This window comes from Furipterus horrens, unplaced genomic scaffold (genome assembly GCF_987537825.1).
Source record: "Furipterus horrens unplaced genomic scaffold, mFurHor1.1.pri manual_scaffold_6, whole genome shotgun sequence".
In the NCBI taxonomy this organism is placed as follows: Eukaryota; Metazoa; Chordata; class Mammalia; order Chiroptera; family Furipteridae; genus Furipterus; species Furipterus horrens.
The window spans coordinates 15,073,984-15,088,882 of NW_028327176.1; the positions used below are offsets into that span (position 1 = coordinate 15,073,984).

Sequence of the window (14,899 nt, forward strand, 5' to 3'; positions counted from 1 at the left end):
TCCTTCTTGGTCACCAACGTGGATACACCAAGTAGCCCTGTTTTCTGTGTATGTGGGACAGCAGAGCTCGTGAGAAGCATTGGGTGGAGTCGACTTGGCCTCCAAGATCTGACCTCAAACCTGGTGATCCAAACATGCTACATGAGCCACTTGTTGACAGAAAGAACATTATATTCCCACCTCTGCACATAAAACTGGGTCTCATGAAGCAATTTGTGAAAGCCTTGCCAACTGAAGGAGACTGTTTCAAGTATCTCATTTTGGCATTTCCTAGCCTGTCATTTGAAAAGATAAAATACCTTAATATGTTTGGTAGCAGAACTTTACTACTTGTACACAATTTGACTTACAATAACAATATATAACCTTTATATGAATAAAATAACTGTAAATAAACAGTATATTCAGGTAATTTTTTCTTTATTTTCCTTTGCATGTACATTTTGTATGATTTTTGGGACAAAGGGAGGGTATCCTGTACCTTAAAAAGTTGACGTGATAAAGAAAAACTAGGGTAATTTTTGAATTCAGATGCCAAAAGTTAGTCAAAAACAAGTGTCAGATCTAACTCAATGAAAATTATGTTCCCCAGTGTGATTAGTGAGCTCCAACCAGAAGGGAATCTCAGGGAACTGTGCAGGAGCCACGTGGTGACCCCATAAGGAAGGTCTGCTCCCAGAAACAACTAGAACTTTCTCCTGTGAAGAAGGGAGCATTATTTCTCACTGAGATGCAAGAATCCAATAGGAAATGTTTGACTAAGATAGAAGAAAAGTGTGTGGCCTTCCCAGAGCCCAGCAAACTCCCCACTGGGCCTCTATCTAGGAGCCAGGCACGCTGATTCCCCAGTGCGTTGTCTCTTTTGACTCATGACCTTTAATGTCTGAAGCTAGCCGATCCCTCTTGCCCAGATACCACATGCCATTAGGCTACATGCCTGCTGAAGAACCTTTAATAGGCCCCCACTTCCATTCTAGCAAATTCAACTTCTAGCTAGCTGTGTGACCTTGGGCTGGTCACTCAATCTCTGTAGGGTTCAGTTCCTGTAAATGTAAAAGATTTGGATAAAATTGTTTCAAAAGTCACTGAGCCAAAGACACTACGATCATTTCTATTGTTCTCCTTGTCTTGGGATTTCAAAACTCCACTCTGACTCATCACCTCCCCAGCGCCAACCCTGCCCTCCAGCTCAGGCCTGTGCGCTGCTCCCCATGCACGCCGCCCACCACACTGAGCCCCCACTTTGCCTTCAGCTGTGCAGCTACCCACACTGGCATGCCCTCTCTGTTCCTCTGTGTTTATGTTAACCCCATTCATCCTTCAGCACTCAGTCGAGTTTCACCTCCCACGTGAAACTTCCCCAGCCCACATTGGTCTCAGTTCTCTGAATCCTGTTGCTTTTATTTTAGCTCCTTGTCCCTATTTTGGTACTTAATTCTTCACCAGTGATTTTATGCAGATCAGTTCTCTCTCCCCAGAGAGTTCCTTACATTTGGTTTATTATCTACCAGCCAGGCTCAGCCTAACTCTAGTTCTTAGACGGGAGCTCAGACAGTTGACTGACAGTAGCAAAAATGCAACTTAATGTGATTGACAATAAAGGCCTAAACACCTACAAGGTACAGATGACATCCCAGGAAGGCAGGACTCCGAGCTTTCAGAGAAAATCCCATACCTGGGCTGGCTGCCAGAACAGGACTCTGGAGGCAAGTGTGCAAGTGTGAATGGGGGTGGGGATGCCACCAACTATGTACATGACTCAAGCAAGTACCCTCCCGTCTCTTATCAGTGACTGGAAAGACTTGGGCCACCGGAAGGTCTCCAAGGTTGTTTTCTACTCTTATTTGGAAAGACAGCATTTCTAGACACCTGGGCTGGCAACTTCCGGGAAGGACTCTGGGCTTTTGTAAAATGAACATTGACTAGCTTTACTTGGTCTAATAATGAAAGAGGTACTCCTTTCCTCTTACAATGAGCTCACGCAGCTCCCACCTTTGGCTTTGCGGTGACAGGTCTGGCACAGGGGCATTACCAAGGCGTGACGGCCTGCTGAAGAACTTCTGACCCATTCCAGGAAAACGAAATTCATGTGAATCTTGTATTTTCTTAGACACAGGGATTTCTTGCCAACTTGCTTTTGCCAATAGCAGTTTTGAGATGATGATGTTTCGGTTTTATAAACCCAAACTTGCAGAGCAGGAATCTGTTTTCTTATGTGTTGTCTGTTTTAAAGCTTAAATTAAAGCCCATTGGTGATTCTTCCCTTCCTCGGGCTGGATTGTAATGCAGGGTGATGGTCAGGGGTCCCAGCTCTGGACTCAGACTCAGGATTGAATTCTGGTTCCTGTACTTAGTAGCTGGGCAAGTTATTTAATTTTTGAGACTCAGTTTTCTCACCTTTAAAATGGGGATAATAGTACATCCCTCTTAAAGGGAAACTGTTATGTATGTACAGTGCTTAATGTGGGGTTTGGCTGTCCTAGAGTACCTCACACCATGAGTTTAGTTTGAAGTCATACTCAAATGGTATTGTCCCCAGTGCCTGACAGAATGACATGTATACAGTCTATGAAGAAAGACCTTTTTTTTGCTAGGCCTCAAAGAATCTCACAAATAATTTTTGTAAGGAGTCTGAGTGGCTCACAATAAAGAAAATAACCAAGCACAGAAAGAAACAAGGTATCCAGGAGCAAAAAGTAGGAGGAAAAGAAAATAGAGCGGAAACAGATCAAAGACTTTGGGTACTGAAATTATCAGACAAAAATTTAAAACTATGTTTTAAAAAAATTAGATAAACTTGAGGATTTATAGGAACACAAAATTATTTTTAAAAAGCAACATTTGACCCTGGCTAGTGTGGCTCAGTTAGTTGGAGCATCATTCTGTAAACCAGAGGGTCGCAGGTTCAATTCCCATTTGGGGCACATGCCTTGGACGCAGGTTGGGTCCAGAGTCAGGGCGCGTGCGAGAAGGCAACCAGATCGATGTTTCCCTCTCACAGCACTATTTCTCTCCTTCTCTCTCTTCTTCCCTTCCCCTCTCTAAGCACGTCCTTGGTTGAGGATTAAAAAAAAAAAAAAAAAAAAAAAGCAACATTTGCAACTTTGCTAAATAACTAAATGTTAGTTAAATTTGAACAATAAAGTCAATTTTCAAATTCTTCAATGACCTTGGAATCTTCCGCTTTAACAGCAAATTGGACACAAGTGAAAGAACAAATACACTAGGACGTGTCATAGTAAATTACTTGGAGTATAGAATACTCTAAGGATAGAAAGACAACAAGATGCTAAAGCTGGAAGAAAAGCTAAGAGACATGGTATATAAAGTAAGGAAACAGACAAACATTTCAGGATAATTATTAAGTGAAAAAAATCAAGATGCAAAGAACATAACAGTAGCTTATTTTTGTGCAAAAAGAAAAAAATACATATATATATATATATATATATATATTTGTAAAAAGAAACATTGAAAGAATATGAAAAGACTGAAATCGGTTACCTACGGAGGGGGGTGGACGTGGAATGGAAAGGCTAGGGAAGGGGTGGGACATCTCTGTGAACTATATCCTTTCACATAGTTTTTTTTTTTTTTTTTTTTACCCATGTTAGTGTTATATATTCAACAATAAAGTAAATCAACAAGAACAGGAGAAGCCTTATAACTGAATACAAACAAGCTTAACTATATGTCAAACAGAGAACATAACCACACAAAGAAAACAAAAGAAAAAAAACCAATCCACTGATTTTGAACAAAGTGTTTTGATTATACACCCTGAGTGGGCTATCATCTAAGGACAAAGAACAGCAAAGCAATTTTGAACTTCATTTGTTGGTGGTGGTGTTATTGCTGTAATGATTCCAATATCACAGGATTTAGCAAATGAATAAATGTATTGATATTTTATAACCCTGCTTTGCACTGTGGGAAGACAATACAAATCTGGAATGGGGAAGGAGACAAAAGACTAGTTCCAACGAAAAATAGAGATGTCTGTATAAATTCTTTTTTTTTTTTTTTTAAAGAAAATTATGCTTCTTAGCTCTGTCCTCTGAGAGGGCTTAGACACAATGACACTCTAGGAGCAATGAATACCCCTAGCACCCAACTCTTGGTTTCTAAATAAAATCCCCTACAAATTAAAGAATTGGCTAATTGCATGGCTGAGATAGGAAAAAAAATACAAGATTAGCCTGGAATAGCTTGTTCCATAAAGTTAAAAAGTGCTTTAAAATTGATGGGGACACCAAAGTTAGCTTCAGGAAGCTCTCATTGGCTAAATCTGTAATAGCTTGAGCATCAAAATTAATGACAGGACCGAATTATAACCCACTGATTAAGAAAAGAATCTTCATCACCAAGCTATTATTATATGAAATGTCCAAGGGACTTACTTAAGAAAAAGAAGATCAAAACTATAACAACAAACTCACAACTATCAACAACTGAATCTAAAAAATGAAAACAAAATTCAACTAAGCAAACCAGAACAGGAACCGAGTCATGGGTATGGGGATCATTTGGGGGATTATCAGCTGGGAGGGAGAAGGGGGATAAATGGGGGAATGGTGCAGGGACTAAGAAGCATAATTGGTTGGTACAAAACAGATGGGGAAGTTAAGAATAATATAGGAAAGGGTGAAGCCAAAGAACTTACATGCATGACCCATGGACATGAACTAAGAGGGGTGGGAATGCTGAAGGAAAGAGGGGGTACTGGGAGGAGGGAGCAAAGGGGAAAAAAATTGGAACTACTGTAACAACATAATCAATAAAATATACTTAAAAAAAGAAAAGAATCTGTAAGTCCATTTTATATTAAAAAGACAAAACACACAAAGAGTGGGGAAGAGAAGAAAATCCTTTTTTTTAATGGAGGAATTCCTCCTAACAATAGTAGGAGTGGTAAACATTTTAAAATCACCATTTTACACTCATAATGGTAATAATCAGCTCAGGCAAGAATATCAGTGGGTGCTAAAAACCACTGGGTGTAAGAACAGTCACAAGGAATCACAGCATCTCTCTACAGATAAATCATAAATCACGTGGGGGAAGGTACCTTACAAAGGAGAAATCTGGCAGACCCCACCAAACCCAAAGCATCAAACTTAGTATCACCAATTAGGGTACTTACCAGCCTCAGGTGTAACCCCTAGTGTGACACCTATAGGGTCCGACATTGCCTGTGTTGCATTTCCATCCTAAGAGTTTAATCTGATTCTAGCAATAAATAAACTATTTAGACAAATCCAAATGGAAGTGCTCGTGGCAAAAGCCAGCCTAAAATTGCCAATGACACACAAAAAAGGCTGAAGAACTGTTCTAGATTAAAAAAGGTTAAAGGGGCAGGACAAGTAAATGCAATGTGTGATCTTTGGTTACTCTAATAAGCAACGACTGAAAAAAAAAAAAAGAAAAGTCCGCTACTTTAATTCACCACATTAGAAGATTAGGTAAATAAATCATACAATCATCTTAATAAGCGCGGGAAAATATTAGATAAAATTCAGCATCCTCTTATGATTAAAAAAAAAAAAACTCTTAGAAAACTTGGAATAAAATAAAACTTAGTTTTATAAAGAGCAGCTACAGAGAAGCCAGCAGCAAACACCATGCTACCTAACAAAACATTAAACACTTTTTTTGAACTTGGGAATAAGATAAAAATGCCTCCACCCAGCACTTTTGTGACAAACTGTCATGGAGGCACCAGCCAGCACAGTTAAGGCAAAAGCAAGAAAAGGTACACAGACTGAAAAGAGAGCAACAGAACCGTTACTACTGGCAGGGTTGTGTACACAGAAAACCCAAAAGAATATACCTATAACTTATTATAATTCATAACAATTCAATTGGGTTCAAAATCAACATATCAAAAATCAATTTTATTTCTAGATAACAATAACAAACATTTGCAAAATAAAAATTTAAAAATCAATTTACCATACAACAAAAATCATATACCTAAGAATGACAAAACATGCAATACCTCAGCATAAAACAATAAAATTCTGAGAGGCACTAAAGAAGATCTAAGTACCCCAGCCATGAAAGTCAATTCCAGATGCATTAAAGATGTCCCCCCAAAAAATCAAACTTACAAAACTTTAGAAGGTAATATAGGATAATACCTTCACAACTGCAAGACAGAAAGGGAGTTCTCAGATAAGATGCAAAGAGCACAGGCCATAAAGGAAAAGATTAAAAACTTTGGAAATAGACTGAATATACAAACAGACCATGGCCGGACCGCAGGTGACAGCAGGACTCCGGCCAACCCCGCACCTGCAGCAGCCTGCCCAGGAAGCCCAGCCACCACGCCTGCAGCAATCAACCCAGACGGTCAGAACTCGGTCCATCGCTGCAGCTTTTCTACATTTGTCCTTGCTTCCAACTCAAGACCAGTCAGAGAAAGCCAGGTATGTTCCCCAAACGAATCACTTAAGGGTCCTCACTTCTGGTGATGGAGCCTCTGGCTTCCCCATGGCAACCACCTCCAGGCAGAGGAAGCCTCCCCCTTTCACTCTCAAGCTGCCCAACTCCCCCACCTGCCTCAGAGTCTCTGCCCAACACATGGGAGAGTGGTTGACCCCCTTGCTGTAGCAAACTGAGTCAATAGCCTCCGCTTGTTCTCATTTGGGTGGTCTTCATTTTCCCCCAAGTTAAGGGATTTGCACATCTCATGTCTCCATGGAAAGAGGGGAACACAAGCAGCAGAACATGCAATACCTGCCGTACTTATACCCAACAAGGGGCAGGCACACAGCATGTATGATAAGCTCCTAAAATCTGATGGAAAGAAAACACACCCATAGAGAAATGGGAAACATACTTGAACAGGTACCTCATGAAAGAGGAAGTCAAATGGTCAATAAACATTTGTTTTTTGAAGCACCGCAGCCTCATTAGCAATCAGGAGAATGTGATCGCCCTGTGCAATAAGCATAGCGGGTAGCATCGTTCCCCCCACCTCACAGCCCCCCTCCATCCTCCCCACCCTGCACATACACTCCAGACTCAGAGAATGACTGGCCTGTCCAGCATGAGTAGCAGAACTGGCACTTGGACCCAGCCAGGCCCAGGCTCTGGCCCCGTACCTCCTCCTTTCCCTCTGTGGCCCCCACACAAGTGGTTTCCACTCTAGGCCCCAGCCTCTCGTCTGGAGGGACTAAAATATCTTTAATGCCCTCCTTAGTTTAAAAGATTCTGTCTTATCTAAACAAAGGAAGGAGGGAAGAGCCAGGGGTCGGATGAAGAAGGGCAGAGAAGGGCTATGGCAAAGGCATGATCTTCTGATCCTGTGCATCGGGAAAGACCCAAAGCTCTGCCTGGTAGCCCACTCTGTAACATCAAGCTCAATAGCACCAAAGAATGGGGACAATCCTTTAGAATTTATCATCTGGAAATCTGCCTTCCTCTGTCCTTTTAGCAAAAAACAAAAAGCATAAATAGAATGATCAAAATGTGCTTATCATTAGCAGTGGTATTTCCGTGTGAAGGATGAGAAAGAAATCAAGGTTCAGGGAGGGAGCATTGGCCCCAGGGCACACGGTACAGAGAACTAGACTCCAGATCCTGCAGACTTCCTACGCTCACCCCACCACGGAGCTGCTGCCTGTCCCTCCTCACCCACCCCAAGACCTACCTCTGGCCCCACAGCCTTGGGCACTTGCCCACAGCAGCCCAGCCTGCTTGGGCCTGAACTGCGCATTTTGTGCTCATGCAAAGGACAGGTTCCTCTCCCGAGCTCCATGTCTAAGCACCCTGGGCCACCAGCAGGGCAGACCCATGGCAGACCTACCTTGCCCCAGGAGCAGTGACAGCAGCAGCCCCAGGACGAAAACACGTGGCCACAGCCCCATGCCCGAATCCTGCAGGTGTCTCTGGCCTCGGATGAACCGGTCCCACAGATGGATGGGATGTCACTCTTGCTCCTTTTATGCTCTTCTGTTGTCTGATAGTGCACCTATCATAAATTTTACTGTGTTCACCTTTGAAAGGGGGCAGTGTCCAGCTGTAAATGATAAACATTAACATTTAGGCAGATGTCTCAAGGTGGATGGGTCGAAGATGTGTAGCAGGTTCTAGACAAGGCACCACAAGACAAGGCCCACACAGTTCCCTTCACGTGGCGTCCCAGGTTGCTGGGTGCCCAGAGATTGCCACTGTTGGCAACCGATCTGCTGGGAGGGGCGTGGAACTAGAAACCCAGGGTGCTGGACTAGAATCTCAGATCAGCCAAAGGTGTGAGAACTTGGGTGCATCCCTGAACATGGCCTCAGCTTCTCAGCTGTAAGCTATGGAAGTAAAAGCCGTGAAAGGAATGAGCCTACTTGGTAACTACTGGAAACCATGAAGCCACTTTCAAATGCGAGATCTCATGGTATTGTGAAATGTGTTCCCACGGTGTCTCAGAAGCGCCGCCGAGCACCCTGGTCACCATGGTACAGAGAGGTTTGTTTCTGTTGTCCCCCTTCTCACCTCCTCCCGAAGCATGGGCAGCCAGGAGTGTTGGCCAGAAGTGCACACCACACATCTATTGTCTGCACGTTCAGTTGAGAGCTACCAGCCAGAGCTGAGTCATAGGAACTTGTTGGACACAATCAGCAATTTCCTCTGGGCAAACTCAGTGACAATGCTGGCCTGGGTGGGTCTAAACAGGACAGGCAGAGTTGAAATTTAAAACCTGGGTGGCAAAATTCCCTTGCGGGTGAAATTTAAATTTTCCCCATGAATATCAAGAAACACATGCCTTTGGGTAATATGAACAAATATATTTAAATGCCCTTGCATTTGGCCTCCCTTGTGGCAGCAAGGCCAACAGCCTGACTTGAGATCTGAACCTGGTTTCTATTGATATTACCAACCTCAGATCTTGATCTGCTGACCTGTTTCTCATATGCTTAAAATTACAGTTACAGCTTGGTTATCTTGAGCATAAAGTGAAGACTAAGTATGTGGCCCTTTGTTCCTCACTCCTTTCCTTTCTTACCCACTTAGGAAAAGGTGGCTTGTGGGTGACCACTGATTTGGCCACGACAAAGGCTCCGCTGCAAAGGTCTCAGGTCACACCAGGGGTGTGTGGGCACTACTAGCCCAGCTGGCTGGTCCCAGAGCCTGGCAGAGGGCAGCACACAGAGAAGGAAGAAATTATTCCTGAAATGAGGTCTGCAGGGGCCTTTTGGGCATAGATGCTCCTGAGCATCTGACACTTACCTTCACTAAACTGCCCACAAGTTCTACGAGAGACCCAAAGCTGCTACCCTGCTATTAAGAGTCCCCAGACCTACTTGCACGGAATGAGCATTCGCAGGTCTCCACTCCTGCTTCGGCCAGTTGGAAATGGGACAGAAAGCATGATGGGAAATGGGCATGCATTGGCTTCTGTCTCTGACTGCTTCTCTGCATGATCACCAGGTCTCACTAGGCTGGAACACATACCCACCTAATTCCTTTTACATTTAGAAAAATGACTTAAAAACATTTTTAACCTTTGGGAGACATTTTTAAATTTCTCGTTAGATATAAGAAATCTTTGGTCCCTTTCAATGCATCAAGAAATCCTCATCAACTGTGAGGCAGTGGGGGAGTGACAGTCCTTGGGCACTGCAGCTGTGAGCTTTTATGTGTGTTGGCTTAATTAGCACTATTTATTATGCGATCTCTCAGCAGCTGTGAAAACAAGGGGACAAGCACTAGGTCAAAAGCCAGAGACAAGGTCCATCACGTACTTGAAAATGTTCTTTGATTTTGCTACTAAAATGTCCTAAAAAGACATGTCTAGAGGAGGGAAGATGTTCCATTTACGTTTTTCTTTTTTTTTTTTTTTAGCCACCAACAGTAAATGTTCCTGTTAGGAAGAGCTTAGGCCCATAAATTCAGACCTTTTAGGGATGGCAGTCCACACCTCAGCAGTCCAACAACCCACAAGGAGGTGCTAGACCAAGCATGTGGATCAAAGCAGAACAGGCCTTAGAAGAGTATTTTCAAACTTGGCATTACATACAAGCCATTATTATCCCATGAATTTAATTTGGAGAATGATAAGCCCACTTAAAAAAAGTTAAATAGAATATAAAATATCCGAGGGCACTGCATTCAGTAAGGGTAAGTAATGTTTTGGGAAACTTTTGTTTCAGCTACATGTGGTAATGCAATATGTATTTCTTAATATAAATCACAATAAAAAAAATAAAAAAAACAAAAACAAAAGAAAACCCAAGAATTTGAAAACCACTTCCTCAGAGAGTAGATCAGATCCACAAAGGAATCCCTAGCCTTTGAGAAAAGGAAAAGAGGTTTGTGTTTCCCTCTGGTTAAAAGATACAGTTACACCAAATTTCCCTGTGCTAAGAGCTAGAAATCATGCCTGTGGTGAGCTCTGGGCCTGGGGAAGGAAGTATACACTGACATTTGTAATGGTTGTGAGCAGAGAGTAAGTGAAACTGTCCTCTTCTTTCAACAAGAAAAACCTAGTCCCTGCCTTCTGAGTCAGCTCTGCCAATGTGCCAGTAGCCCATCACCTAGGACAGGTACCCATCAGTGCCTATTTTATGGAAGATGCACAGCTGGGTGAGGAAGGGTACCCACCGGAACTGTGGGAGGGGGTGGAACCACAGTACTGTCTATCAGAATAATGTGCACCAATGCCAGTAATGCCCTGAGAACTGTGTGCCCCACGCTTTGGCTCCTCTGAAGTACCTACTGGCCCTCACCATGGCACCTTGTAAGGCTTACTCTTTCTGCCTGCGCCAGGTAGGCGTCCAAGGGCAAGGCTGGACCTTTCTCTTCCTGCCATCTTGGCACCCAGAACCCTTCCCTATCAGAGAGCATCTAGCTCAGTTTCCTGCACAAATAAGGCCCTCAGTAATCTTCATTCATTGGTCGAGCGTTGTCCAGGGGCAAAGAGACAACTGTTTTAACCAAGCCTGTGTTCTCCAAGACCCTTCCTAGTCACAGAAGTAAAGGGAGGCGTGGATTAGGAATCTCCAGACTTGACTGTTCTCCAGATGCCAGAACTCCTGTGCATACACAATACAACACCTGTGTACACACACACACACACACACATACACACACAACATTACCCAATGCAAGTAACTCAGCTGACTTAGTTTTCATTCAGGCAGAGGCTTTGTTTATAATCAATATACTAAGTAAGAAGAGTTTGATTAAGAAGAGATAAAATGAAGAAGGAACCACTGAAGTTATGTCTATAAATTTTTTTTAAATATCACAGGAAAAAAAGAGAAAAGAAAGAATGACAGGGCAACCTGCAATAGACTCGCGCTCCACGAGACCTGGCTTCTTGTTCTCGCTGTGCCCCCAGCAGCTAGCCTGTCATAGCCAATATTCACTAAACATTGGAATAGAAATCAGTAAACATATGGAAAGCAGGAAAGGAAGGACACCAAGACTACTATAAAAAAGATCAGCTCAACAGAACAGAATAGCAAAGACAAAAGAAATACAACTTATATTTTAGGATAGAACACTAAGGAAAAAGATGGAGGCATGATGGGAAAGAACAGGAAAGAAGCAACACTAAGGTTCACAGCTCATGGTTCTTGGCCAAGAAAAGAAAAGCAAGAATAACACCATTAACTGCCCATGGAGTTGTCCTTAATGCTGACTGCATATTGGAATCACTTGGATTCCAATAGGCTTTTAAGATAAATACCTGTGCCTGAGCTTCACCTTCAGCCATTCTGAAGTAATTGGTCTACAGCGGGACTTGGGCACTGGTCCTATGTCAAGCTCCTTGATGGATGCTGACGAAAAGCCAGGGCTGAGGGCCTTTGGCCCAATGGAGCCAGGTCTGCCCAGCACCCAGAACTGAGGCATGAAAGGAGCCTCATCTCTGCTGTGGAGGCACAGACCCGCACTAGCAAACACCAACGCGAAGCCCAGGGCCTGCATCTCCATGCTGGGAAGGGGGGTCCATTGAAACAGGCCAGCCGGCATGGCCAATGGGCACTGGCACATGGGAGGAACTCCTCTCCAGAGCTTCCAGCCTGAGATGCCATGGTCCAGGGAAGATCCGGGGCCCATGGAGTGCTCTGGAGAGATAAGTGGTGTGAGGGTATCCTGCCCACCAGGCAAATCCTGAGGGAACTTCTGCTCTATGCCTAATCTTGCCCTCCTCAATTCCTTTTGCATCCTGTCTGTGAGAGCTCTGATCTGTTCTGCAAATCCAAAGGGAAGGACGAAATCCCCCAGTCCTCCCTGGGCTCCCATATGCTTCACACCTTGCTGGGAGGCAGCTGGCTCCCGCAGCCCCAACCGCCACGTGCTAAGCCCACGTGCCTCCCTAGTCTGCATTCAGAGCAGACCATGTGACCCGGAAGGCTCCGCCTAGACGAGGGGTCCAGGGAAGGAAGAGACCCTCCCTACCACCAGCTGTGGATATCCCTGCATCTGCGCTGCTGCTCTAGGACGGGGCCCAGGGCCTTGGGCTGTGGAGCCAGGGACTGCTGTGGCATGGCATCACCAGCTGGGCTGCTGCCCCTCCCCCACGCTCACATGCACATGGTGTTATTAGCTTTAGCAATGATGCCAGTGCACAAGTGGGTCTGCTTTGCCAGCTCCCTGGGCCGGCCTACTCTTTACCTCTGATGGCCCCACCTAAGGTGAGGGCTGTGAGGCTGGGCGGGGAGAGGGGGAGGGTTGGCCTTCTGTCCCAAGGCCCAGATGCAGCCTGGCCTGCTGGGCAGGCTGGGTCAAAATGGCAGATCAGATCTGAGCTCCAGCCATCAGGACAACCAGGCTAGATGGGGCACAGCACTGAGGAGCTGTGTCACCTCAGCTCCTGTCTCCCAGAGAGTGCCTGTGTGCCCCTGTCCCTGGGCACTGCTGGCTGAGGTGGCCCAGCCTATCACTCCTTTCTTCCTTCACAGATTCAGGAAGGACCTTGTTCATAACTGGAGGGTTAGCACCGGGAAGAGAAAACCCGAGAAAAGGAGTTTTCAAATTCCATACTTTCTCCACTCAAATCTACGCACATTTGCTCATACTACAACATTTCTCAAGACAGACTCTGTCGTCATCCACAGAAACGTTCAGAAACTTGCCCCAGATCACACAGAGAGCAGGTGGTGGTAAAGGCAGGTTTTTAATACCAGTTTCCTGCTCCAAAGGCTGGTTCTCGGAACCCAAGACACAATACTTCCTTTACTTTTGTTCATTTCAGTTCATTCCTTAACTGGCCCTCAGAGGCCCGCCCAGGGATGCATAGGGACATGCACCTTAACTGCAGGCTCTCCAGAGAGCGGCCGGCATCCTGGCGTGGTCTCTGCGGGATCCCAGATGGCTCCTTCCCACTCACTTCCTTCTTTGCATCTGGGAGCAGCCTCGAGCCAAGTTTCCAGTTGTTCCTCTCTGTTGACACTGAACTAGAGTGAGGCTCCAAGCTCTTGAGTTTTATCGTCTCTTACCTGGATTCCTGCACCAATCCCTTCATGCGGGCTGCCCCAGTCCTGCACCCATCCTGAGGGTGACCCTTTGAAATACCTTCTACTTTCCCGTCTCCTCAGTGTGGCTTCTGTCTCCATCACTCCACCAGAAATGCTCTAACGGTAACAACTTGGACAGTAGGGTTCTCAGACCCCACCTTACTTGACATCTCAGCATCATCTGACAGGTGACCTCTCCCCCTGCTCTCAGAACGCTCTGTCGTTGGCCATGCTTCCAGTTCCCTGGTTTCTTCTCTCCAGCGGTTCCTTCTCAGCCTCCTTCGCCCTCTCACCTCTGCTGCCAGAGCCCCTCAGGATGCTGGCTTGGACCCTCCTTTCCCTTTAGCTCTCAAGGTGAACGCACACCCCCATGGCTTCACGTAACATCTATGTGTCAATGGTTCCTACATTTCCATTTCCAGCCAGCTCTCTTCTGACCTTCAAACCCCATAAACTCATTCATTGATTCAACATCTCCACTTCGATGCTCATGAGCCCCTCACACTCCAGGGGTTAAGGCTGAAGGTAGGTGCCTCCCCCACTCATGCACACCCCTAAAAGAAATGGCAACAGAGGTTAGGGACAGACCCAGGAACGACCCTTGAAAGCTCCCTCTCCTCAGCCCCAGCAGATCATCAGTTGCTGAGGCCCATCAATTCTGTACCCTAAATCACCTGATGAGACCACTCACCATTCTCCTTCAGTGCCCCAACCTGGGCCCCGGCGGCCTCCTTGACTTCCCTGAATGGCTGAACCATGTCTACTCCTGCTTGTGCCAATCCATTTGTTTTTTCTCATATGGCAGCCTGAGTGACCTTTTCAAAGGGGAAACCCAAAGGCACACCTTTGTATAAAACTCCTCAACAGCTGCCCACTGCCTGTGGGCAAAGTCCAGCCATCTTAGGATGGTCTATAAGGCTTTGACTGTCCTCTCTCCCCTCCAGCCTCAAGCCCCGTTCTTCCCTTTTTCTCTGACCCCAGGTCACCGGGCTCCTTTCACTTCCTTGAACAGGTCATCCATTTTGCTACCTCAGAGCCTTAACACATGCTGTTCCCTCTGCCCAGGACTCTCAGGCCACAACAGTCCCTTCCTTTTCTCTTGGCCTCACTAACTCTCCTCCCAGGCTTAGCTGAAATACTTCATGATTATGAAATGCTTCCTCTGTCCCAGTCAAGGTAAGACCCTGTCTCACTCTCCCCTGGACCTCTATGCTTCTCTTCCAACACTTAGTACACACTTGTAATTGCTTATTCAAAGTCTGTCCTGTCTGTCTGACCATGAGCAAGGACCAAGTGGCTCAGGGCTGCGTCCCCAGCACCTAGCACAGGGCCTGACGTCAGTGGGTTTTCAACAATAACTCTATGGATGAAAACACACAACCTTGCTCCACTCTCTCCTCCAGGGCCCTGGGAACAGAATCAAGTCCTCCCTCACAGTA

At 45.3% G+C, this 14,899-nt stretch overlaps 1 protein-coding gene across 1 annotated transcript in view; it reads right to left on the reverse strand.

Moving 5' to 3' along the window:
- Positions 1–14,899, reverse strand: part of PLB1 (phospholipase B1) — a 137,578-nt gene that overhangs the window by 110,471 nt on the left and 12,208 nt on the right. Inside the window, exon 2 of the mRNA XM_090280991.1 lies at positions 7,811–8,023. Within this exon, the coding sequence (XP_090137117.1) occupies positions 7,811–7,871 (61 nt within the window). The 5' untranslated portion in view covers positions 7,872–8,023. The remainder of the gene's footprint in view (positions 1–7,810; positions 8,024–14,899) is intronic.